Genomic DNA, 26243 nt, shown 5'->3' with positions numbered 1-26243 from the left:
TCACTCACAAGAAAGAACCACACAAGAGTGGCAAAAATAAAAGATTCTTTATTACAGCAATACTACTAGGCTAGTATTGGTATATCTCCTTTTGGAGTATCTACTCACAATAAAAACACGAAATAAACAAGAGTAATAGCATAAAATGTATTGGGTGGCCCAAACCATATACTAAGAAAGTGGAATGCAAAATAGTGAACCCCACCAAGGTAAGTGTGGTAGTTAGCTAGGGGCTAGAGGTAGATAGAAACACCAAAGGTGAGTACGGGTAGTGTCCCCAGCGACCAGGTGGAAGGTAGTTACCCACTCAGTCGTCCCGTAGGCTAACACAGGGAGTAGTGGTTGGAGTTTGTGGGATTCAGGGCCATTCCCAGTGGACCCTGAGGAAATCAACAGACAAAAGGAAGGTTGAAGAGTGCCCACTCCCAAGGATACCCAGAAGACAGTAATACCTACACCAAAGAACCTGGATGCAGAAGGGAGAAGAGACTCTCTCTGAAGTCAGTGGATGCCTCGGATTGATCAGCTGTTGTCTCGACCCATGGACCAGGCCAGCGGAACCCAGGGACGGATTCTGGAGGTGGCGGACCTGAAAAGGAGGAGGACAGAGTCCAGCACCTTTGGAGGTGCTCAGGTGGTGCAGGTGGCAATGCTCACCCTCCTGGAGGTGAAGTTCTGCAAGTCAGTGGCGGTAGAAGTCCAGCTGCTGGGTCAAGGAGCTGCAGAAAATTCCAGGAGTTGCCTACGAGCTGCCCCTCGACGGTCGCCGGACTGCAGGAGGGTTGGTGACCGGCAAGGTCACCAACAAGCACTGGCAAATGCAACGAGGAGCTGAAGAGGAATATGCAGAGCTTTGGGGACCAGCAAGGTCCAGCAGTCTCTACCCTTGAGGGGGAGTCAGGCCTGGTCCGCAGCATGCAGGTATGCCAGCAGAAGTCACTGGAGCCCCCATGAGTGACCCACAGGCGATGGACACAGGGAGTCCCAAGGAGGCCTCAGGATCACAACAAAACAGAAGTCCCACAGACAGGGGCTGATCTTCGAGTTGCAGAATGCTGGAGGCCGGGGCTTCTTGGTGTCTGATGAGCTCCTGGAGGAAGAGTCAACAAGCCTTGGCAAGTGCAACAGTCACGGTGCACATGGGTTCCAGACCAGTGGAAGGTGCAGGGACACACAGTCTTCCAAGTTGGTCAGACGACAAGCAGGACCCAGAGGATGCCACAGACTAACCACATGTAAAGCAGAGCCTTTTGATGTCCGTGGAACAGCAGACACCACAAGCCGGTCGATGTTGTCTTGAGGTGCCTGCAGATGCAGGGGAGTGACTTCTTCACTCCAAGGGAGATTCCTTCGTGCTTCTGGGTGCAAACACAGTCCAACTGACTATCTGACTATGGAGGATGCACAGCCTTGCATGTTACAGAATTCTTGCAGGATCCGGAGAAACAGTGTTGCAATGGGAACCTTCCCACCAGAAGCAGCTGTGTTTCTGTTCCAAAGCAGAGAAGCAGAGCAGCAGCAGCAGCGGTTCCAGAGGCCAGGAGAAGATGATGTCTTGCAGAGAGTTCCCTGGAGAGCCTTGCTTGGCGAATCTGAGGACCTGCCCATAGGGGACCCCTTAAATAACCCTAAAAGGGGGTTGGTCACTGTCTGAAGTGATCCACCTATCAGAGGGGGTCAGGGACGTCATCTACCATGTCTAACCAGTCATATGCTCCCAGGGGCCTCTGCCCATCTTATTTCCAAGATGGCAGACCAAGTGGCCACCTGGCAGAGCTCTGTGCACCTCCCTGGGGGAGAAAATGGACAGGGGGTGGTCACTCCCCAGTCCTCTGTGCAATTTCGCCAGAGCGGAAACCGGGGGTTCCTGAACTGGTGCAAACCAAATTATGCAAGGAGGGTACCAACATTTTGGTGCCCTTAAGCAGCCTGGTGGTGCTCAGAGGCCACCCCATCCCAGCCCTTAGACACCTAATACACAAGGAGAGGTGCCGGGGAGTAACACTGCAGGAAATACTTTGCAGGAAATACTTTGTTCTGCCTCTCTGGCCTGAGCCAGGCTCACCAGCAGGAGGTCAGAACAGTGCCTGGGGTCAGCAGCAGCATGAGCTGGAAGCTTAACCCCGTATGGCTGTACAGACAGAACTGGGGAATCCTCTAAGGAATCCCTAGAGTAGATGGTATCATGCAACAACACTGGAATAGGTCTAGTTGTACGATTCCAACATATTTGATACTAAACATGCTTAGGTTTGGAGAGGCCATTATGTAGTTGGACTTCTCGTGTTGACCAGTCTCCACTATATACTTTAAGGTGACTTACAGAATCTAAGTGCAGTGACCAGGATATAAGGCAAGCCTTATATCGGTGTTAAAAGGGTGCATGCACCATTTCATACAGGCTGCAATAGCAGTCCTGCAGACACAGTTTGCATTGGCCCCCATGGGTGGCACAATCCATGTTGCCGCCCCATACCTAAGTATCATACACCAGGGACTTATATAGGTGCACCAGTATGCCAATTGTGGGTGTAAACAGTTTACCAACAACCGACTTCAGGAGAGAGAGCACAGACATTGGGGTCCTGATTAGTAGGAACCAAGTGAACTACAGTCTAAACATACTGACATCTGGCAAAAAGTGGGAGTAACTATGCTAAAAAGATGGCACTTTCCTACAGTTACTAAATGTCTTTCTCTTCATTCGTGCCTTCCAAATGTAAGACAGCGTGTAAGAAAGAAGTCATTTTGAGAAATGTCATCTAATTCACATGCTAGAATGGGTCTCCACAGATTCAGAGATGTGCAAATGACCACTGCTTCTAATCTCCATACCTTGCGCCCATTTCCAAAATACACAGGTTTCCTTGAAACCTATTTTTCACCATTAATATTTTACCAACTGAATTAGGTAAACCCGATACACAATGAAAAACCATTGCAAAGCGCAGCTCAGTTATTGGTTCTGGGTACCTAGGGTTCTTGAAGAACCTACAAGCCCTGTACATCCCTGCAACCAGAAGGATCCAGCGGATGTAACAGTATATTGCTTTCAACACAAATGGATATTTTTTCAACATAATGTCAATTTATTTTTTTATTTCAACTGTTACTTTCTATAGGAAAACCTTGAAGGATCCATAACCCCTACTTTTCAGAAATGTATAGCTTTCCGGGATCCACCATTGGTTTCACACCCATTTTTACCACTAACTGGAAGGAGGTTGAAAGCACAAAAAATAGGAAAAATGGGCCATGTCCTAATAAAATGCCAAAACTTTCTTGAAAAAATTGATTTTCTGATTCAAGTCTACTTGTTCCTGAAGGCTGCGAAGAAGGTGATTTCAGCACTGCAAACTCTTCATTGATGCTATTTGTAGGAGAAAAAAAACATATGCTTTCTCCTGCACCAGTTTTTCCCATTTTCCCCCCAAAAACCCACAAAATTTAGCTGTATTTTTTCTAATTTCCCTGTCCTCTCCAGGGGAATCCACCAACCCTGGCTACCATGATGTGGGAGAAAAAGGACACAAATTTGGCATGGATAGCTTGCGTGGACAAAACGTTATGGGGACCAAAGGGTGACCTACCCCATATAGCCAAAAGGCTTAGCACGGGTGGAGGGGTTGACAGAGTCCATCAACAGACAAGATGATCCTCCAATGCATGGCTTCAACTGTCGAACAACAAGGAAGTACCAAAATGCAGTGTCAAGATTAGAACACGCCCGAGCAAGGCAAGAGACAGTGAATAAGCAAATAACAAGAAATCACAAAGTAAATACACACTAGGATACACTCCCCTTCTTACGAAAAGGTAAAGCTAAAACGATTGTAGCCAAAATAATGCAAGAAGACACAGCTAAGGGTGTCTAGTAGAACATTAATGCAGAAACAATTGCAACGAGAATTTTAAAGACTCCACGTAATTTCATCTTTTTAACAAACCTTTTTGTTAATATAGACCTCATACTCACACACGCATATATAGGGAATGCACCAATGTTCATCCACACATGGTAACCATAACAGGCTGCTGACCCAAGTCCTCAGTTACAAAGGAAGCCACTGCAGCCTCACTAGTAGGCTGATACCACAACATACTGCTCTTCGACCGAATCATTAAGTACCTAGTTGACATAGTTTTAACTATTACCCCCTTGATGAATAAAAAAAAACATGCATGACCCACGAGGCACATCCTTATTGATGAGTAATAATTTATTTTAGTTTTCCAGTAAAAAAAAAAAACAGTATTATGCACAGTTCACCAACGTCCATCTTCCAACATCACAAAGTCATGGGCAACATTTCTCACTGAGAATGACTATTCAAATATCACATCAGTTTTAGGCCTATGCATGCTCCTCTTTAAAAAAAAAAATATATTAAACATCACTCATGCTTCCACATAAACCATGACATCCTTCACGCTTTTCCTTGTCACAGAAGGTATTCATTTTACTTCGATATTTATCAACCTTTTTAATTTGATTTAGTGCTTAATCACCTTATAAACCAAACCGATAGCTTCAGAGTTAGATTCTATTTGATCCCTGGAAACATGGGAGTCTGCTTGGCTCTGCTGCAGTGGGATGGAGAGTTGGTTTCAAAACCAGTTTGGTGCAGCTTAAAAAATGAGAGGATTGCTGATTTCCTTAAACAGACCCCTGAGCTGCACACATGCTCTCTCCAAGTGCAAAATGGTTGTGCCATCTTGGATTGCATCTAGAATAGTTCATTCTGTGCCAGTCTACATTAAAGCAAACAAGATGTGATACAGAAGTGGATAGGGTTGCCCCTTGGTACTTTTTCCTCATTGGTTAGAAAAAGTCTAGAAGTCATCCGCACCCTGGCTACTCAATTAGACTAAAGTGGACCTCACCACCAGACCCTGAGAATACTTTCTGGACCTGCAGAAGAATAGAAGGAGACTGATCCTACTGTCTAAAAAGCTGTAAGGATACAAGAAGGGGTGAGTCGGCTCCTAGTTGTACCCAGTACAAAGAAATGGGCTCCAAGTTTCAGTTGGATGACCTCATGCATGGCCATAGGGACCCTGCTGGTGGCCTCCGCTGGTGTCAGTCCTGAGGTCTTGGGAGTCTTGATGGTCAGCAGAACTTAATCCAAAATCTCTGAAAAAGTGGGACTTAGAATATGTTTGTACTTCCAGACCAATGGATGAAAGGGGCCTACCACCTAAGTCAATCCACCCAAGGCATGACCTTGTTGGGCAAGAAAATCAGGATGGTCCACTTGGAGATTTTTGCCACCTAAAAATCAAGTTCAATGGACCCTCCCAGCAAGCTTATCCAACCTTCGTGCAACCTTTATGGACACAGACAGTTGCCTTGCCCCGCTGGAGGAATCTTAACTCTAAAAATGGAGAATGAGCCTGAAGGTAGAAATCTTGACCGGGTTAATGCACAAAAGTAACCAAATGATGAGAGGACTTCCCTAGGTGTGCAATTTGATTTCTCCCACCCGGATCTTTTCCTGCCAGAACCAACAGCATCAGCTGGACCTTACATAATGCCTGTCTGATTTCACAGGGACTTTGCTGGATAAAGCCTGCTGCCTTGCTCTACTGGGGGATTTTTACTTCCTTTTCAGAGGTTAAGGCCCTCATGTGTAAAGTTTCCATTTAAGGAATTGTAAATTGAGAGTAGTAACGAGTCGCAGTTTGTGATTACTTAAATGAAATGTACAGAATGGATTTGTTAGATGTGGTCGCAAATTTACGCATCGACTTCTAACAAATCCGTTGGTATTTTGAGAACCGAGCTCTATATGAATAGGTTGGTTCTCAAAATACAGATTTGTATTGTGTCGAAATTTGGCCTACCTTATTATTATGCATGAAGCAGATCGTACATTGTGACCTACTACAATTGAATGCGTTCACAGGCATGGTGGCCTGTTCAAGTCAACAGCCTACCATGCCTGTGATTGCTTTTAAATAAAGCAATCTTTTTTTGTTTTAAATACAGCCCGTTTTCCTTAAAGGAAAATGGGATGTGTTTAAAAAAGAAAAAGATAAAGGACACAAACTATTTTTATGAGCAGGCAGTGGTCTCACAGGCCATGGAGCTCAGCAACCATGCCTGGAGCAGAAACCAAAAGCAGCCCTGATAGGAAGGTTGAAACCAGCCCATTACCATCCTTTTCTCTCTCTCTCTCTCTCTCTCGATCCATCACTCCCTGTAACTCTTTTCCTACTTTCTCTGATATTCTGCCATTATTTCTTGCTTTTCTACCACTCTTTTCCCCTCACCGCTGTCCCTTTCCGTCTCACTCTCTTTGTTCATTCCCCAGCGCATGTTGTATTAAAACAATGGCAAGCTGTAGTGAATGAAAGAGGAGCCAGTGGCTGTTCTGGGCCTTCAAAAACTGTCCTCCAGTAGGTACAAACTATGTATAAATGCCCAATTACATAAATGGTCAGTCTTACCCTGTCACATACACCACAGTCCTGCTCCTCACATGTCAATTCAGTCCTATCACGTTTGAACTCATAGTGCCTTGCATTTCACAGAAATACATATATATATATATATATATATATATATATATATATATATATATATATATACACACACACACACACATATATGGAAAATGTCACTTAACCCGTGTACATCTGTTCGTGGCATGAGACGCTGCAGATTCAAATGCTTTGCACATCCCGCCATCTAGTGTTGGGCTCGGAGTGTTACAAGTTGTTTTTCTTCGAAGAAATCTTTTCGAGTCACAACATCGAGGGACTCCTCCCCTTTCTGCTCCATTGCGCATGGGCGTCGACTCCATCTTAGATTGTTTTCCCCGCAGAGGGTGAGGTAGGAGTTGTGTATTATAGTAATAGTGCCCATGCAATGGAGTAAATATGTATGTACATAATGTAGTTTAAAGTGATATATTTACAAATTTACAAATGTTCAAGATCAACTTTGAAACGGCTACAGGCTCCGGGGGAGGCGGGTGGGCGCATGTGAATCTGCAGCGTCTCATGCCACGAACAGATGTACACTGGGTATGTGACATTTTCCGTTCGATGGCATGTGTAGCTGCAGATACACATGCTTTGCATAGACTAGTAAGCAGTTATCTCCCCAAAAGCGGTGGTTCAGCCTGTAGGAGTTGAAGTTGTTTGAAACAAAGTTCATAGTACTGCTTGTCCTACTGTGGCTTGTTGTGCTGTTAACACATCCACGCAGTAGTGCTTGGTAAACGTATGAGGCGTAGACCATGTGGCTGCCTTACATATTTCAGTCATTGGAATGTTTCCTAGAAAGGCCATGGTAGCACCTTTCTTTCTAGTTGAGTGTGCCTTTGGTGTAATAGGCAGTTCTCTTTTTGCTTTGAGATAACAGGTTTGAATGCATTTAACTATCCATCTAGCAATGCCTTGTTTAGAAATTGGATTTCCTGTATGAGGTTTTTGGAAAGCAACAAATAATTGTTTTGTTTTCCGAATTTGTTTTGTTCTGTCAATGTAGTACATTAACGCTCTTTTGATGTCTAATGTATGTAGTGCTCTTTCAGCTACAGAATCTGGCTCTGGGAAGAACACTGGTAGTTCTACTGTTTGATTCAAGTGGAACGGTGATATGACTTTTGGTAAGAATTTTAGATTTGTTCGTAAAACTACTTTATGCTTGTGTATCTGAATAAATGGTTCTTGTATGGTAAATGCTTGTATCTCACTTACTCTTCTTAGAGATGTGATGGCAATTAGAAATGCAACTTTCCATGTTAAGTATTGCACCTCACATGAGTGCATGGGTTCAAAAGGTGGACCCATGAGTCGTGTTAAGACAATGTTGAGGTTCCACGAAGGAACTGGTGGTGTTCTTGGTGGTATAATTCTCTTTAGGCCTTCCATAAATGCTTTTATGACTGGTATCCTAAACAATGAAGTTGAGTGCCTAATTTGCAGATAAGCTGAAATTGCGGTAAGATGTATTTTAAGGGATGAAAAAGCTAGCTTTGACTTTTGCAAATATAGTAAGTAGCTTACGATGTCTTTAGCGGATGCGTGTAATGGCTGAATTTGATTATTATGGCAATAATAAACAAATCTTTTCCACTTATTTGCGTAGCAATGTCTTGTGGTTGGTTTCCTAGCTTGTTTTATGACCTCCATACATTCCTGTGTAAGGTCTAAGTGTCCGAATTCTAAGATTTCAGGAGCCAAATTGCTAGATTCAGTGATGCTGGATTTGGATGCCTGATCTGTTGTTTGTGTTGAGTTAACAGATCTGGTCTGCTTGGAAGCTTGACATGAGGCACTACTGAGAGGTCTAGTAGTGTTGTGAACCAAGATTGTCTTGCCCAGGTTGGTGCTATAAGTATGAGTTTGAGTTTGTTTTGACTCAATTTGTTTACTAGATACGGAAGGAGTGGGAGAGGGGGGAACGCGTATGCAAATATTCCTGACCAACTCATCCATAACGCATTGCCCTGAGATTGATCTTGTGGGTACCTGGATGCGAAGTTTTGGCATTTTGCGTTTTCTTTAGTTGCAAATAGGTCTATTTGTGGCGTTCCCCATCTTTGGAAGTAAGTGTTTAGTATTTGGGGATGAATCTCCCATTCGTGGATCTGTTGGTGATCCCGAGAGAGATTGTCTGCTAACTGATTCTGAATCCCTGGAATAAACTGTGCTATTAGGCGAATGTGGTTGTGAATAGCCCAATGCCATATTTTTTGTGCCAGGAGACACAACTGTGTTGAGTGTGTTCCTCCCTGTTTGTTCAGATAATACATCGTTGTCATGTTGTCTGTTTTGACAAGAATGTGTTTGTGGCTTATTATGGGTTGAAATGCCTTCAACGCTAGAAATACTGCCAGTAGTTCCAAGTGATGTATGTGAAACTGTCTCTGCTGAGTGTCCCATTGTCCTTGGATGCTGTGTTGGTTGAGGTGTGCTCCCCACCCTATCATGGAGGCATCTGTCGTTATTACGTATTGAGGAACTGGATCTTGGAAAGGCCGCCCTTGGTTTAAATTTATATTGTTCCACCATTGAAGCGAGGTGTATGTTTGGCAGTCTATCAACACTAGATCTAGAAGTTGACCCTGTGCCTGTGACCATTGTGATGCTAGGCACTGCTGTAAGGGCTGCATGTGCAACCTTGCGTTTGGGACAATGGCTATGCATGAGGACATTATGCCTAGTAGTTTCATCACCATCTTGACTTGTATCTTTTGTTTTGGATACATGGCCTGTATTACATTGTGAAATGCCTGTACCCTTTGTGGACTTGGAGTGGCAATCCCTTTTGATGTGTTGATTGTCGCCCCTAAGTATTGCTGTGTTTGACACGGCTGAAGATGTGACTTTGTGTAGTTGAGTGAGAAACCTAGTTTGTGGAGGGTTTCTATGACGTACCTTGTGTGTTGTGAACACCGTTCTTGCGTGTTGGTTTTGATTAACCAATCGTCTAGATACAGGAACACATGTATTTGCTGCCTCCTGATATGTGCAGCCACTACTGCCAGGCATTTTGTAAAAACTCTTGGCGCAGTTGTTATCCCGAATGGCAACACTTTGAATTGGTAATGTACCCCTTGGAATACAGACCTTAAGTACTTTCTGTGTGAAGGATGTATCGGTATATGGAAGTATGCATCCTTTAGGTCTAGTGTTGTCATGTAGTCTTGTTGTTTGAGCAGTGGGATTACGTCCTGTAGTGTCACCATGTGAAAGTGATCTGATTTGATGTAGATATTTAATGTTCTGAGATCTAATATAGGTCTTAGAGTTTTGTCTTTTTTGGGTATGAGAAAGTACAGCGAGTAAACTCCTGTTCCTCTCTGATGAATTGGTACTAGTTCTATTGCCTCTATTTGTAACCACGCTTGGACCTCTAGTTTTAGAAGATCCATGTGTTGTTTTGACATATTGTGTGTTTTCGGTGGGACATTTGGAGGGAATTTGAGAAATTCTATGCAATAACCATGCTGGATAATTGCTAGGACCCAAGTGTCTGTTGTTATTTCTTCCCATTGTTTGTAAAACTTGGTTAGTCTCCCCCCCACAGGATTTGTGACGTCGGAGTCACTTCTTGTTTTGAGGAGTTTTGGGACTTTGGAACTTCCCTCTACTCTTTTGGAATTGGCCCCCTCTATATTGTCCCCGAAAACTCCCCCGCTAATATTGGCTCTGATAAGTGGGCCTTGTTTGTGAGGTTGTGGGTTCTGTGCTTTGTCCTCGAAACCCCCCTCGAAACTGTGTTTTACGAAATGTGCCTCTGCTCTGTGGGGAGTAGAGTGCGCCCATGGCTTTGGCCGTATCAGTGTCCTTTTTAAGTTTTTCGATAGCAGTGTCCACCTCCGGCCCAAACAACTTCTGTCCGTTAAATGGCATATTCAGCACGGCTTGTTGTATTTCCGGCTTGAATCCTGATGTACGCAGCCATGCGTGTCTCCTTATGGTCACTGACGTATTTACTGTCCTAGCAGCTGTATCTGCTGCATCCATTGCGGAGCGAATCTGATTGTTCAAGATACTCTGTCCTTCCTCCACCACCTGTTGTGCCCTTTTTTGGAACTCTTTGGGTAAGTGTTCAATGAAATGTTGCATTTCGTCCCAATGAGCCCTATCATATCTCGCCAGCAATGCCTGTGAGTTGGCAATGCGCCATTGGTTGGCCGCTTGTGCTGCAACCCTTTTCCCCGCAGCGTCGAACTTGCGACTCTCCTTGTCTGGAGGTGGTGCGTCTCCCGAGGTGTATGAGTTGGCTCTTTTGCGAGCTGCCCCTACTACCACAGAGTTTGGTGTTAATTGCTGCGTGATGTATACAGGGTCTGTTTGCGGTGGCTTGTATTTCTTCTCCACCCTTGGAGTTATGGCCCTGCCCTTCACCGGCTCCTGAAACACCTGTTTGGAGTGTTTTAGCATTCCAGGTAGCATAGGGAGGCTTTGGTATTGGCTATGTGTGGAGGATAGTGTGTTAAATAAAAAGTCATCCTCAATAGGCTCTGCATGCAGGGTGACATTATGAAACGCCGCTGCTCTTGACACCACCTGTGTGTACTGTCCTCAGGTGGCGACGGTCTCGCTGGATAACAGTCTGGGCTGTTATCTGACACTGGCGCATCATATAGATCCCATGCGTCGGGATCATCCTGACTCATTCCAGTATGAGTTGGGGACTGCATCCTCGATGGAGAAGGTTTCTTCTTCCTCCTCCAAGTGTTTTTGTCCTGTCGGCGCCGACGCTATCTGTAGTCTTCTCGCTCTTCGGTCTCTTAATGTCTTCCTCGACTGAAACGCTCGACAGGCTTCACAAGTATCTTCTTTGTGTTCTGGAGACAAACACAAGTTACAGACCAGATGCTGATCTGTATAAGGATACTTGTCGTGACATTTGGGGCAGAAGCAGAATGGGGTCCGTTCCATTAGCCTTGAAGAGACACGTGGTCGGGCCGACCAGGCCCCGACGGGGGATCGAAAACCCCAAAGGGCCACCGGAGCTCTTCAAAATTCGATGTCGATCTGTTGTAACTAACCTGATACCGAAAGCAAACAATACCGTCGAATTTTCCGAGATTCTAACTATCTTTCCGAACCGAAACGCGGAGCGAAAAGGAACACGTCCGAACCCAATGGCGGAAAGAAAACAATCTAAGATGGAGTCGACGCCCATGCGCAATGGAGCCGAAAGGGGAGGAGTCCCTCGATCTCGTGACGCGAAAAGACTTCTTCGAAGAAAAACAACTTGTAACACTCCGAGCCCAACACTAGATGGCGGGATGTGCAAAGCATGTGTATCTGCAGCTACACATGCCATCGAACATATATATATATATATATATATATATATATATATATATATATATATATATACACATACATACACACACACACACATATATATATATATATATATATGGAAAATGTAATTTACACAGTGTACATCTGTTTGTGGCATGTTCTATTGAAGAACCCTTTATACAAGTACACAAAATTAAAATAGTTCCCCGCACAAATGCAACATTTCTGCCAAAAGTCATTTCACCGTTTCATTTGAACCAAACTGTTGAGCTCCCAGTCTTCTTCCCACAGCCAGACTCAGTAGCAGAAAGAGCACTGCATCCATTAGACATAAAAAGAGCACTAATGTACTATATAGACAGAACAAACCCATTTCGTAAATCTAAACAATTGTTCGTCACTTTCCAAAAACCCCATGCTGGTAATCCTATATCCAAACAGGGCATAGCCAGATGGATAGTCAAATGCATACAAACTTGTTACCTAAAAGCTAAAAGAGAGCTACTCGTTACACCAAAGGCACACTCCTCTTCGTAGTAAAGTAATAGCTACTAGAAATGCCACCTTCCAAGTTAAGAATTGGATTTGGCAGGAATGCATGGGTTCAAAGGGTGGACCCATGAGTCGTGTAAGTATAATATTAGGATTCCACGAGGGTACTGGTGGGGTTCTTGGAGGTATGATACTTTTTAGTCATTCCATAAAGGCTTTAATGACTGGTATTCTAAGTAGTGATTTTGTGTGTTTAATCTGCAAGTAAGCAGAGATTGCAGTGAGATGTATTTTGATCGAAGAAAATGCGAGATTTGCTTTTTGTAGGTGTAGTAAATAACCTACGATGTCTTGTATGGAGGCATCTAACGGTGTGATGTGTTTTGCTTGGCAGTAGAAAACAAACCTTTTCCATTTATTAGCATAGCAATGCCTGGTGGTAGGTTTTCTTGCCTGTTTAATGACTTCCATACACTCATTTGGAAGATTTAGATAGCCAAACTCTAAGACTTCAGGAGCCAAATTGCTAGGTTGAGCGTCGCTGGATTTGGGTGCCTGATCTGTTGTTTATGTTGTGTTAACAGGTCTGGTCTGTTTGGAAGTTTGATGTGAGGTACTACAGAGAGGTCCATCAGTGTAGTGTACCACGGCTGGCGTGCCCACGTTGGTGCTATAAGTATTAGTTTGAGTTTGTTTTGACACAGTTTGTTGACTAGAAAAGGAATGAGTGGGAGAGGGGGAAAAGCGTAAGCAAATATCCCTGACCAATTGATCCATAGAGCATTGCCCTTGGACTGAGGGTGTGGGTACCTGGACGCAAAGTTTTGGCATTTTGCGTTTTGTTTTGTGGCGAACAGATCTATGTCTGGTGTCTCCCACCGGCGATAGTACTTTTGTAGTATCTGGGGATGTATTTCCCACTCATGAGTTTGTTGGTGATCTCGACTGAGATTGTCCGCTAATTGATTGTGAATGCCTGGAATATATTGCACTATTAGGCGAATGTTGTTGTGAATTGCCCAATGTGAATTGTTTTGTTCTAGGAGGCATAGTTGTGATGAGTGTGTTCCCCCTTGTTTGTTTAGCTAGTACATTGTTGTCATATTGTCTGTTTTGACAAGAATGTGTTTCTGAGCTAGAAGAGGTTGAAATGTTCTTAGTGCCAGGAAAACTACTAGCAGCTCTAAGTGATTTATGTGTAGTTGTGTCTGTTGACTGTCCCAGTGTCCTTGTATATTGTGATTGTTGAGGTGTGCTCCCCACCCGATCATTGATGCATCTGTTGTGAGAATGGCGTGAGTCACAGGGTCTTGAAAAGGCCGCCCTTTGTTTAAATGTATGGGGTTCCACCATTGAAACAAATAGTGTGTTTGGCAGTCTATCAACACTAGATCTTGCAGTTGACCCTGTGCCTGCGTCCATTGTTTTGCGAGGCACTGCTGTAAGGGCCCCATGTGTACCCGCACGTTTGGGACAATTGCGATGCATGATGCCATCATGCCTAGGAGTTTCATTACAAATCTGACTGTGTAGTGCTGATTTGGTTGTATTTTTGGTACGATGGTGTGGAATGATTGTGCACTTTTTGAGAGTTGCTCCCAAGTATTGTTGAACTTGGGATGGTTGCAAGTGTGATTTTTGGTAATTTATTGAAAACTCTAGTGTGTGTAGGGTATCTATGACGTAACATGTGATGTTGACACTGCTGTTGAGTGTTGGCTTTTATTAGCCAATAGTCGAGATATAGGAATAGGTGCATGTGTAAGTCTCCTTATATGGGCTGCTACTACTGCGAGGCATTTTCTAAATACTCTGGGGGCTGTTGTTATCCCGAAGGGTAATACTTTGAATTGGTAATGCTTTCCTTGTATGACAAACCTGAGGTATTTTCTGTGAGATGGATGGATGGGTATATGAAAATACGCATCTTTTAAATCCAGTGTTGATATGTATTCTCCCTGTTTTACCAGGGGACTACATCTTGTAGTGTCACCATGTGGAAGTGTTCTGATTTGATGAATAGGTTGAAAGTCCTGAGATCCAAAATTGGTCTTAGTGTTTTGTCCTTTTTGGGAATAAGGAAATATAGGGAATAAACCCCTGTTCCTTTTTGTTGGTGAGGTACTAGTTCTATGGCTTGTTTTGTTAATAGTACCTGCACCTCTGTTTGTAACATTTCTAGATGTTGCGCCAACAGTTTGTGCGCTCTTGGGGGAATACCTGGAGGAAAATGTGTGAATTCTATACAGTAACCATGTTGGACAATTGATAGGACCCGTGTGTCTGTGGTTATGTCTGACCAATGTTTGTGGTAAAATCTCAGTCTTCCTCCCACAGGTGATGTGTGTTGGGGGAGGCTGACGGGCAAGTCACTGGGTGGGTGGGTCGGTAAGGAATCTGTCACTAGAATATGTCTCTATCAGATATTTCCTTACCAAAGGTAAGGAACTTGTACATCTGATAGAGATGCAGATTCCTTACCCAAGTAATGCCATCCTTTGAGGTGGGCTGCGAACCAAGATCATACTAGAAAGTCCTGCAGGACCGAATGACCAAAGTAGCCATCCCAACAGACCTGACTGTCCAGGCAGTAATGTTTAGCAAATGTGTGCGGGGATGCCCATGTTGCCGCCTGGCAGATATCTAGGACAGGAACTCCGTGTGCTGAAGCAGTGGAAGCAGCAGTTGCTCTCGTGGAATGCACGCACAAACCCTTGGGGGGTTGCTTCTTGGCCAAAGCATAGCACATCTTGATGCAAAGAAGTACCCATTGACAGATGTTACGTTTTTGCACCGCCTTACCTTTCTTCCCACCCACATACCCAACAAGTTGATTGTCCACCCGGAAATCTTTAGTACGATTTAGATCGTACGCCAACGCTCTTTTTGGGTCCAGACAGTGGAGTCTTTCCTTATCATGAGCAGGATGTGGGGGTGCGTAAAAAGTAGACAAGGTGATGGACGGTTCTACATGAAAAGGCTTAACAACCTTGGTAACAAAGGAAGCCTTAGTGTGCAAGGCTAAGACTAAGAAAGTCTGAAATGGCTGATAAATAGCCTTTAAGGGTGCCTAAAGCAGAGTCCTGCTGGGCCAAAGAAAGAATCAACAAAAGAACCTCAGATAGAGGAGAGCAGAGAGGGGATCAACAGATTTGTTGGTACACCATGTCACAAATTTATGCCAACGACTGGCATATACCATTTTGGTGGAGGGGCGCCTGGCTGCCAAGATAACATCGCAAACTTCGGGTGGAAGATCAAAAGTCGTCAACTGCCACCGCTCAATCTCCACGCATGAAGGTGGAGATTGGACAGGTTTGGGTGGAGAACCGTACCCTGTTGCCGTGACAGAAGATCAGCCTGAAGAGGCAGTCTGAGTGCAGGATCGGTGGCCATGCTCAATAGCTCTGGATACCATACTCTCCGTGCCCAGCCACACCGCTCTCATCGGTGACAGCATGGAGGACAATAGCACAGGCCTCCTACGGTATCTGCGGCAGAACTTGTGCAGCTGTTTTCCCCCAGAGAGTGGGTATAGCAGCCCAAAAGGCATGTGGTGTTCACGGACCATAGAGGGAGACTGGAGGAAGAAAACATCTTCTTCCCAAATTGTTTCAGCCTTTTTGATTCCCTATCTGGGGGTGCAGAATGGAATGCGCCTGAGGAAGAGGAAGCCTGGATGACAAGACTCTCAGGTCTGGGGTGTTGGCACAGGAATTTAGGGTCGTTCAAGGTGGGCCGATGGCGGAGTGCGATAGTCCTGTTCACAGGAGCCCTTGTGTTGGGTTTGGACCAACTACCCAAGAGGACATCAGTGAGGGCTTCATTGAATGGCAAAAGGGGCTCAGATGTGGAAGCCCCTGGCTGAAGCAGCTCCGTCAGGAGATTTGACCTGACCTGTACAGTAGGCAGCTCAAGGCCAAGGACCTCAGCCGCCCTACTGACCACCACAGCATAAGTCGCTCTCTTCACCATAGCCACGGTAGAAGGAGGCAGCATGCCAGCGTCCGAAGAAGTGTCCAGTCCCACTGGCCTTGTCCAATTCCTGTGCCGAGTCCAAAGTAGGGTCATCCTGGTATTCATAAGGATCCAGGGACCCTTCCAATCCTTCCCCAAAATTGTACCCATAAGGAAAAGAGTCCAAATTCAACCTGGGGTGAGTAGGCCCCATCGAAGACAGAGGCGCCGTCACCCGACGCCGTTCTGACTCCGAGTCGTCGAGATGAGGATCGGGGCAACGTTGATGGTGGGCACCACCGACATCAGGAGCGTCGACTATCGAACCGGCTGGGACCTCTATGGCCAGAGCCAAAGCCGCCGGTGCGGAACCCGAATACCCCCCGACCAAACCCCTTGGGTCTGAAAGCGCCGTACTGGGGTCGCCCTGCCCAAAAATGAGGCGCACGGCATCATAAAACTTCTTTATTTGGGCAGGGGTCACTCTGGCTCCCGGAAATTCAGGGAAGCGCAAAGCAGACCCAGAAGCAGGCTCCGAAGACGGAGGCCTCGAGCGTTGACACTCCTCCCGCATCGCATCAGCCGAGCGACAGGATGAAGTCGAAGGGCGACGGGACCGCTTCGACTTCTTCTTCTTTTTCTTTTTCTTCTTAACTGGGCCCGAAGACTTGAAAGAAGAAGAATGGTGGTGGCTCCGCAAACGGTCTCGAGACCTTGCCCTTGAGCGAGACCGGGACCTATGCGGAGCACGACTTCGGGTCGTGGTCGCACTCAAAGCACCACAAACAGACCCAATGCAGATCCGTCACCAACATCATGAAAATCCTCGCACAGCTTGAAACCGGTCATCGGGACATCTTGACGCAGCAAAAACTCACCAAAAAACTCGACAAAATGGTCGAACTCGGTCAAAAGGAGACCAGGGTAGCTCTCTCCGGATCAGCACGTGGCGCGGAAAGAAAAGAACTAATTTCATTGTGCTGTGGCGGCGTCTATGTACTACTCCCGAAGTCATCACAGCGACTATGACGCCAACGACGTCTGTGCAATCGACCTACGCCACCTACCGATGCGCAAGGGTATTTATTGATCGAAGAAAAAATCTCTGGATCCAGTATGACACCTGGGGGAAAATTGTAAGCTAAGGAATCTGCAACTAGAAGTCTCTATCAGATTCAGCCTTTGCTGTCAGGATGGGCAGGCAGAGCTGGGCACAGCCCTACCTACAATTGAATAGGCCGTGTCCTGCCTCCACACAGACAGCTTTATACGACCTGTGGTTAGTCTGAAGCAGGGCAGAGGAGGCAGGAAACCTGTGAATTTCAAAGGGAAACTTCTAGAAGCTTTCCCCACTTCAAAAGAGGTACCTAGTATAAATATTGGACCTCAGACACCAACTCTTCAGTACACATCTGGACCTGTGGACACCCTGCCAGGAAGAAGGACTGCTATGCTACTGCCACTCTGCTGGACTGCTGCCCTGATGGACTACTGCCTTGCTGGATTGCTGCCCTGCTGCCCTCCTGCATGAGTCTGAGGAATTTGGACCGGCATCTGAACCCAGGACTCCAAGAGTAGCTTCAAGAGCTAGTCTGCTGGTCCCCTGTTCAGAGACATAACGGGCTCTCAGCCACCTGAACCAGCACTCAGATCGAGCTGAAGCAAGCCACTCACCCCCAAGTGTGCCACTCAGGGACCGTACCATTGGTGTTGTCTCAGAAAGGCTGACCGTCTGCCTGACCCTTTGCGCTACAGCAGCGACCGTATGTGGGGAGCACCACGCAGAGTTCTAGACTGACCATTCATGACAACAGAATCTTTGTGCTAAAGCAACGCCCATTCACAATGACAGGCCCGCTCTCTGCACTAAATCGATGACCATCTGTCTAAACTTACCCTGCTCCTTGCGGCTACCTCCACTGCAAACTGAACTCTTTGTCCTAGACTGAGAAAGTAACTTTCAGTGGGACTAACCTAACCTGGCCCCTACGCGGTCAGCTTGAACATGTAACTTTCTCCTGGTCTTGCATGACCAGATAACTGCAGGTGGAGCTTTGGTCTTTTTGGTGCTATTTTCACTTAAATCTTTAAAATTGTATATCTCAGTTTCTACTGATTGGAGTTTTGTTGCTTTGGTCGATTTATTTATTACGTTTTGCACTAGTTTTCTAAACTAGTGTGGGAATTTTCTTGTGCTGCGTTTTTCACTATATTACTTTTTGAAGTGTTGCAAAAATACTTTACACATTGCATTATTGTTAACCCTGACTGCTCTGCGTCAAGCTACAGCAGAGTTAAGCACAGGTAAATTTGGAGTGTGTTTATGACGTCACCCTAACAAGAATAATGGTTGCAGCTTGAGAAGGGGTTCTCCCTCACCCTCGTCAACCAGTAACCCAATTTCTTACAACCAAAAATAGTTTGGCTCAAGAATATTGTGGATTTTCAACAAGACATTATACTATTAGCCAAATCATGTGCTTAGTACAAGCCGGGCAACGTGTACCTGATATTGTAAAGACCTTCCGCTATATACATCAAACATTACAACCCTCTGTAACACATAAATGACTACATTATGCACTTGAAAACACACACACACAACTAGTGAGTGAGCTAAAATAACCAGTTATCCATTAGACAAATTAATGAAGGCATCCAAACCCTAAAATCACTACAAGAACATATCAATGGCAGAACACAAACTACAAAAACTACCCTAGCTTAATATGACATACCAGTTACACTACACCTCTATTACTCACTCGAAGGGTTCACTGGGATCAGTGTTCTGAATTTTAGTAGGGATGGGTATCCGCTTGTAAAACATTTCCCAGTCAAATGCTCCACGCATTGCATCTCCAGCCTGTGTTTCATAGCCAAAGTGGTCATGGTCAATAACATCAATCATCGGGCACACAATAGTCTTGCGGTTTTTAGCAATGGGGTCTGAAAGGCCGAACAGAAACACATTATCAATGAACAGCAATAATACATACTTTCACCTCATACATCTTATGATTGCAAAGCAGTAACATTTCGTAAATGTTTCACTTAAATGACATAAAGCAAGCTGCACATAAATGGACTCATTCACCATAGACACTATAAAATTACCCAGGGGTCCTCTAGAGTGAGTTACTGATCATATTAAATTCTTCCATCAATTTAAGGATGCCAAATCAACTACATTTCTACCAACACTGCTAGATGTCCTGTGAGATAGTGGAGTCAATCCTGGTGTTTGAGTTCATACGTACCTAGTAGGGGTGGCAGCCAGTTCACGTTGCATTCGCAGTGAGAGTCCAGAAAAGTAATAACATCTCCTATCGCCTCCTGTGCACCCAACATGCGTGTCCTGATCAGTCCTTCTCTCTTCTTAGTTCGAACTATTCTCACCTTGGGCAAGTCTACCATGTAATCCTCCAAGCGTTTCTTCAAATGCTCTGTGGAAAGAGGAGCGAAACCATAAAAATCTCGTAGTGTTTGAATAAATTAAGAAAGAAGTGTACCTAGTACCTACACAATCTCTTGTTAGACAGTACCCTAATGTTGCAATTCTTAGCAGAACAACTGTATCTATAGGAATAGCTTCTGGAGAACACACAATAGACAATTGAATATCTCTAGGACTTAGGAGGTAGAATTAACAACCAAATCAATGGTACTCACCTTATCAGCCTTGGAGCAGTTTTTAATCTTTTGTCATAAATGCGCTTTACGACCTCATATCAAGCAGGGAGATGTGCACTCTTTGGTCATAGAGCAAGAAGTCACTTTGTACGTTTCAGCCTTGTGTTCATCAAGGAGTACTTTTTAAGACCTGGGTCTAAAAGAGATCTGTGTACTTTTCAGCTATGAGTAAGCAGTATGTTGTGTGCTTTTTATGGTTTTGGTCAATCATAGAACCTGTGCACTTTTCAGCTCTGTACAAAGTATGGAGCTGTGTACTTTAGAAGTTGTGCAAGTTTTAGTCATGGGTGTAAAGTAGATCTGAGCTGGTTATCAATCAAGGTTGTGGGTACATTTTCGAAATGAGTGAAAGATTGTACTGGGTACTGACATGCACAGTGATAGCCCAACAGTAGGCTAGTGTTTACAATATGGTCAGGACCGGGACAAGCACTTCCTCTAGTCACACATTTGTGAAGGAAAGTGCCTGGCAGAGAACCTAGTCCAAATAATAATAATAATAATATTAATAATAAAGTGTAACTTTTAGAGTGCATAGCTACTTCAGAACGAAGTGTCCCAGCACTGAAGGCCCAAGATCCCATGTGCTACTACCTTGCAAAGGCTAAAGAATCAACTCAATCTAAACAATCATGTTTTTAACATTTTCCTAAAAAGGAGTTCTGATGGGGCTTGTCAGACAGAAAGAAGCAAGCAAATTCCAAAGTTTGGAAGCTAGAAAGCTAAAAGAGATTCCCCCCGAGATGCACTCTTGTAACTTTCAGAGTGCAAGCCATCCTATTCCCCGAAGATCTAAGATTTCTCCGAGGGGCACAGAGATGAAATGCTGCAACCACCGAGGGCCGCTATTTGTCACAGCTTTATAGCAGTAGCACAAGGCCTTGAACGAGAGCCTTGACTTCACATAAAGCCAGTGTAGCTTAGCAAGTGAAGACCCCATGGAGGCATGTTCCAGGAAATTAAATAGCAGCCGAGCTGCTGCATTCTGCACTCACTGGAGTTACATCGTGCAAGACTGACACCCATAGGTACAGCATCTTACAGTACTCAGCCTAGAGATGATTAAGGCCTGGATTATAGTTTTCTTTGCTGATTCTGGGAGCAGGCCAAGGATCTTTTTTAGGGTCTTGAGGATTTTCCAGTCAGATCTGTGATTTGGCTGCCTAAACACAGCATCTGGTCAAACGAAATACCCAGTTTTGTTTTTAACATGGGGCTTGGGGCAGGAGTCTCAGGGCACCAAGGGGTCACCCACATATTGGGCTGCTTGCCCAGGATCAAGACCTGTGTCTTCCCTGGATTAAATTTTAAACAGTTTTGCTCCATCCACCCAGCAACCTCCTCCAGCAATGACCTTAACAAAGTAGCCATGTTTGCAGCATCCTAGAGAGGGTGATGAGAAGTTGAGTATCATCAGCATACATGATCAGTGTGAACCCATGACTTTCAATGACTTTAGCCAGGGGGAGCAAATAAATAATATTGGACTCTGGGAGGAGCCCTGCGGTACTCAGCTGCAAAGTGAACACTTCGGAATGGTGTGGTTTTTGACAGACCTGGAAAGTGCGTACTTGTATTTAAAAAAAAAAAAAAAGGTAATCTCCACTGTAAAGCCATGTGGCCAACACTGCATCCCCACAGACGCTCAATGAGCAAATTGTGACACGGTGTTGAACGCCACACTGCGATCCAGCATCAGAAGAGCAGCTGTGGCTCTGGCGTCCACATTTTGGCAAATGGATTCCGAGGCTAACAGTGCCTAATTTGTGCTTGTTGTTTCCGGTGCTGAGCACCGGCACTTATTTTTGAGGTCCGAGGCTTATTCTTTTGCCTCAAGCATTTGCTGCGAGCAAAAGACACATATGGAAAAGACGGACGAATGGAAAAACGAAAAAGCGTCACAAAGAGAGGAAGAAGAAAGCTGCTAGAGTGAACTAAAGGGGCAGGGAGTGGCTTTATATGAATTGAAGAGGCCCGAGATGGCTTCAGGATTACACCGCCTCAGTATTCCATGTTCCCGCATTTACTTGCTGCAGCCATGTGTTTAAGAGGAGGACTTTGAGCACCGGCACATTTTTATTTACAAATTAGGCACTGGCCTAACAACAGGGCTGACTCCATACTGTAGGAGGGGCAAAACTCCGATTGTGTCCTGTGAAGATCATTAACCTCGATGAACATAGAGAACTGTCAGTTGACAGTGACTTTGGACAAAGTGGAAGCAGGTTGGTAGTTCTCAGGATTGGTAGGGTCCAACAGTGGCTTTCTAAGTAGAGGGACTACCATCACATATTTCCAACACTGCGGGACCTGGCCAGCAGCCAAGGAGCTATTAAGTAGCTCATGGACCAGAGGCACCACAGTCTCCATGCCTCGTTTCAAGATGGAGGGCAAAATTGGATAGAACGGGGAACCTGATTCGACAGACGTGGGTAATGCCCACAGCTCCTCAAGTTTGATAGGTTTAAAATACTGCAACCCAGAGCTACCTTCAGTACGTTCGAATTAGGAGTCAAGACAAACAAATTCTCTAGACTCCACTGTAAAAAAAAAAAAAAAAAAAAAAGAAGAGACCTAGACCTTTGCCACTTGGTCGGAGAAAAACTGAGCGAAGTTATTGCAACGCTCCTCTGAATCTAAGGTGGATGCTCAAACTCAAGTAGTGAGAGACCTTACAATAGCAAACGCTTCTCATGAGAAATTCTGCGGCAAAATCATTTTTGTCAAGGTAGTAATGCCAACTTACGGGACAAATCCCCTCAGTCTGCCAAAGAAACCTTTGCATGGTGAAGGTAAGCAATCTTTCTTTCACCTCCATGCAGATGTGCTCACCGATTGTATAGGGATCCTAAATTTTAATCACCCTGATAAATGCCCTGATCCTGACACACTCCGTCAGTTAGGGGCAGGCACATGTCAACAATAAATTGAACGTATTGGCCATTGCACCCATAAAACATCCCCCTTTTTGTTTTAAAGATTTGATGTATACGTTAGGTGACCACCAATAAATGGAATTCCCACAGTTTTATCAAAAGGTATTTTTAATACCTGGATCCCGGCTCTATCCAGCTATCGTACTGTATATAAGACGTCTCTCAAAAAGTGGGGGTCAAGTCCGGCTTTCATCTTACCAGGGTGGGATAGGTAGCCAATGATGAAGCATGTGACATTACGTGGGTGAGGCTTCTTTATCCAGAAAAAAATATCTGGTTTCATAGCCTATAGTAGCTAACTGGGAACAAAAATGATTGTTCCATATTGTTACTGTTCCATACCTTTGTGTTTGGCTATGAACTTTCAGCCACAGGTTTATACATATTGTACAGTCTTATGTACACTTAAGGGTGGAGTCCCTTATTTTGCTGTATTTGTCATTTTGCACACTTTGGTCGACTCAGACCTCATCCTACTTCTACCATCACCTTGTGTCAGTGCCTCCTCACTAGTTCACTTTCATCCCTCCGAGAAAATGTATCTGTTTTTATATCAAAGTGGCTTGATGGTTACATTTATTCCAACTCAACCTTTCTTGCTTTATTCTCCTGACTCTCCACTTGCACAGTGACAGTAACATAAAAAAAAAAAAGTATTTGAAGAAATTATGGCAAGAACACATGGTTTCGGAAAATTCATCCCTTGGCGCTAACTGGAGTAGATCAAGCAAGTGAATTACTATGCAAAGTTTTCACGTCATAGATATCATTATAAGTACAGTGTGTATTAATTCTACCTTAAACCATATATATAGAATTGACTGTTGATGGTCTCTTTAGAATGGGTAGGTTTGAATAGACTGTGGCAACTGGGTGGAGGAGGTCCTCCCAGGCACCAAAGAAGCCACTAATCCTTGGCTGCTCCCTGAGAACAAATACTTTTTCATGATGCATTCTGTGTAGCCTGCTCATGACACCCACCTTCCAATGTACATGGCTGTGGATATTATACAATAGACAGAAACAGAAAGACTGCCAAGTGACATGACCGTCCTTCCACTCTGCACAGGGTTGTTCACATTATACCCACTGTAATTTTAGGTCTATGTTTGAACAGAAACCCCTCTATATTTAACATAATTATATCGGCTAGGCCAGCTCTGAACCCAGGATAGTAGCACTGGTAGGTTGTTCTTTGTACGATGTTATGCAGCAATAGGATGAACTGAGCCTACAGATGCCTTTAAAAAAAATATTTATTCAGTTTTGCCTCTATAGCACATGAAATACAAATACTGATACAGAAGCATAATTGAAACAAGGAGATAAAAGAAAGGAAACAAACCTCAAAAACCAAGGAGAACAAACTAATGTACACAATTCATTGCTTCCTCAGACACATTTCATATAAAACATCCAAAATTCAGAGGTTGTTGTAAAAGTATACCCTTTAAAGACTAATGGCGTAGACCGTAGCAGCAATTTAAGCATCTGACAATTTATCTGGGAAAAAATATACCCGATCCACTTCTTTTTAAATCCCTATAGCCCTAGTGCATTCGATATTTAATCAAGCCTTTTTTTATTTATTTTTATAGCAGCAATATTGGCTGTTTCCACTGAGTTTTACAGGGAATTGTACCAACTGGAAGTTACTCCAGCTGAGGAGATCGATCAATATTTGGACCTTACTGTAGTAGGGCAGCTAGACAAGGAAAAAAGGGGCCTTTTAGGTGCTCCATTTGCACTTGAGGAAATAGAGACAGCCCTGGGTGCACTAGCGTTCAGAAAAGCAGCTGGCCCAGACAAAATTCCACTTGAATTTTATAAGGTGTTTTTCTCTGGAAATACAGGGTGATCTTTACATCTTATCTGAAGATGTGCAATGAGGGTCACAATCTCTGTTTTCTTGGGTTTCTGTGTTTAAGAAAAAGGGGAAAACCCCAACGGAGCCACCGTCCAACAGGACCATTTCATTAATAAATGGGGATGCAAAACTATATGCGAAGATCTTAACTTTCGGGCTGAGCCAAATGATCAGTAAGCTGGTATTACCATGGCAACAAAGGTTCATCCCTGGAAGAGAGACTACCGATCACACTAGACAGGTAATCACACTAGACTCGAAAGGGATCCCATGTCCCTGATAATACTTGATGATGAAAAGGCTTTGATCGGGTGACATGGGATTACCTTTAGGCCGTACTTAGGTGGAATCAATTTGATCCTAGTTTCATAAGAGCATTACAGGCTTTATATAGTAAACCACGAGCTAGACTGCAAATAGCAGGGTTAGAATCAGAGGCCTTTTCCATTATGAAGGGAACAAGACAGTGGTGTCCCTGTTCGCCCCTACTTTTTTGCTCTATGCATTGACCCATTAATTACGAGTAGGGGTGTGAAATTCCTATAGCCTGACGCCCAGAACATATTGCTTGGGGTTAAGGACAACAAGTTTTCAAGTTTATTTTGTCCTTGGGACAAGTAGGCCCAACCCTGTGCAGCACATACCCTTTGATTACCAATTTACAGTAACACATTAAAAAGCAAGGAAAGGAAGTGTCTGCAGTTGAGATAATGTGTCCATATGCTAATGCTATTGAAATTGTATGTAAGGTTCATTAATGCAAAGCCTTTATTATCAAGGTGAGCATTCTAAATAAATGTTGTAAGCTCGGACTTCACTACTGACCATGGTTCTAGTAAAAGAAAAAAAAAAGAAAATGAAATGTGTACACACGTTTGCAAAGTTTAAAATAGGAGGCTGCCTATAATGCTCCCAGAATGCTCTCTGATTAAATGCACATTTTTGCAGAAGCTTTAATGCAAGATTGATGATTTTTTTCCTTTCAAAAGAAAATGTTTACAAAAATGCAACTAGGGGAAAACGTTTTTCTAAACTACTGTGAAATTTAGGTACCATTTCCTAGAAGCATCATTCATTAAAATGTGTTTATGCATGCAAAAAAAATATTCATAATAGAAAGTCACTGTAACCAGTTTCGACAAGAATAAAACATGTGTATAAACAAGCATTGGCAAAGCCAGTAGGTCCAATATTGGTGGTCAGTCTTAATTTGTCAAGGCTTGTCTGTTTTGACATGGCTTTTGTAAAACTTTATTGTTGTGGGAGTTGCTGGGCCCTCACCACTGTAACAAATATTAGCAAAAAGCAAACATATTTTTTGGTTGCAATAATAACACATTGCCACAGTCTGGCACTAAACAAAAATATTTCTGCGGCGGTATGCTCCTTGTGAAAGACCAGACTGCAATCATTGTAAAGTAATGTAACATGAATTTACAGAGCATGGAACTTGTGTGTGAGTGTATCCAGGAGCTGAGTAGGAGCGGTTTCTGCAAGTAGGATCAGTTACAGTGAAGCCA

The 26243-nt window shown here is 44.1% G+C and overlaps 1 protein-coding gene across 1 annotated transcript in view; it reads right to left on the bottom strand.

The window, feature by feature from the left end:
- The window catches only part of GALNT10 (polypeptide N-acetylgalactosaminyltransferase 10), a 395118-nt gene that overhangs the window by 126999 nt on the left and 241876 nt on the right, over positions 1-26243 (bottom strand). Inside the window, exons 5-6 of the mRNA XM_069199610.1 lie at positions 19488-19673; positions 18993-19176 (exon numbers count right to left, since the gene is read on the bottom strand). Coding sequence (XP_069055711.1) covers positions 18993-19176; positions 19488-19673 — 370 coding nt within the window. The remainder of the gene's footprint in view (positions 1-18992; positions 19177-19487; positions 19674-26243) is intronic.

This window comes from Pleurodeles waltl, chromosome 7 (assembly GCF_031143425.1).
Source record: "Pleurodeles waltl isolate 20211129_DDA chromosome 7, aPleWal1.hap1.20221129, whole genome shotgun sequence".
Lineage (NCBI taxonomy): Eukaryota > Metazoa > Chordata > Amphibia > Caudata > Salamandridae > Pleurodeles > Pleurodeles waltl.
The sequence above is the reverse complement of the archived record's forward strand: the minus strand, read 5'-3'. Positions and strand labels throughout refer to the sequence as shown.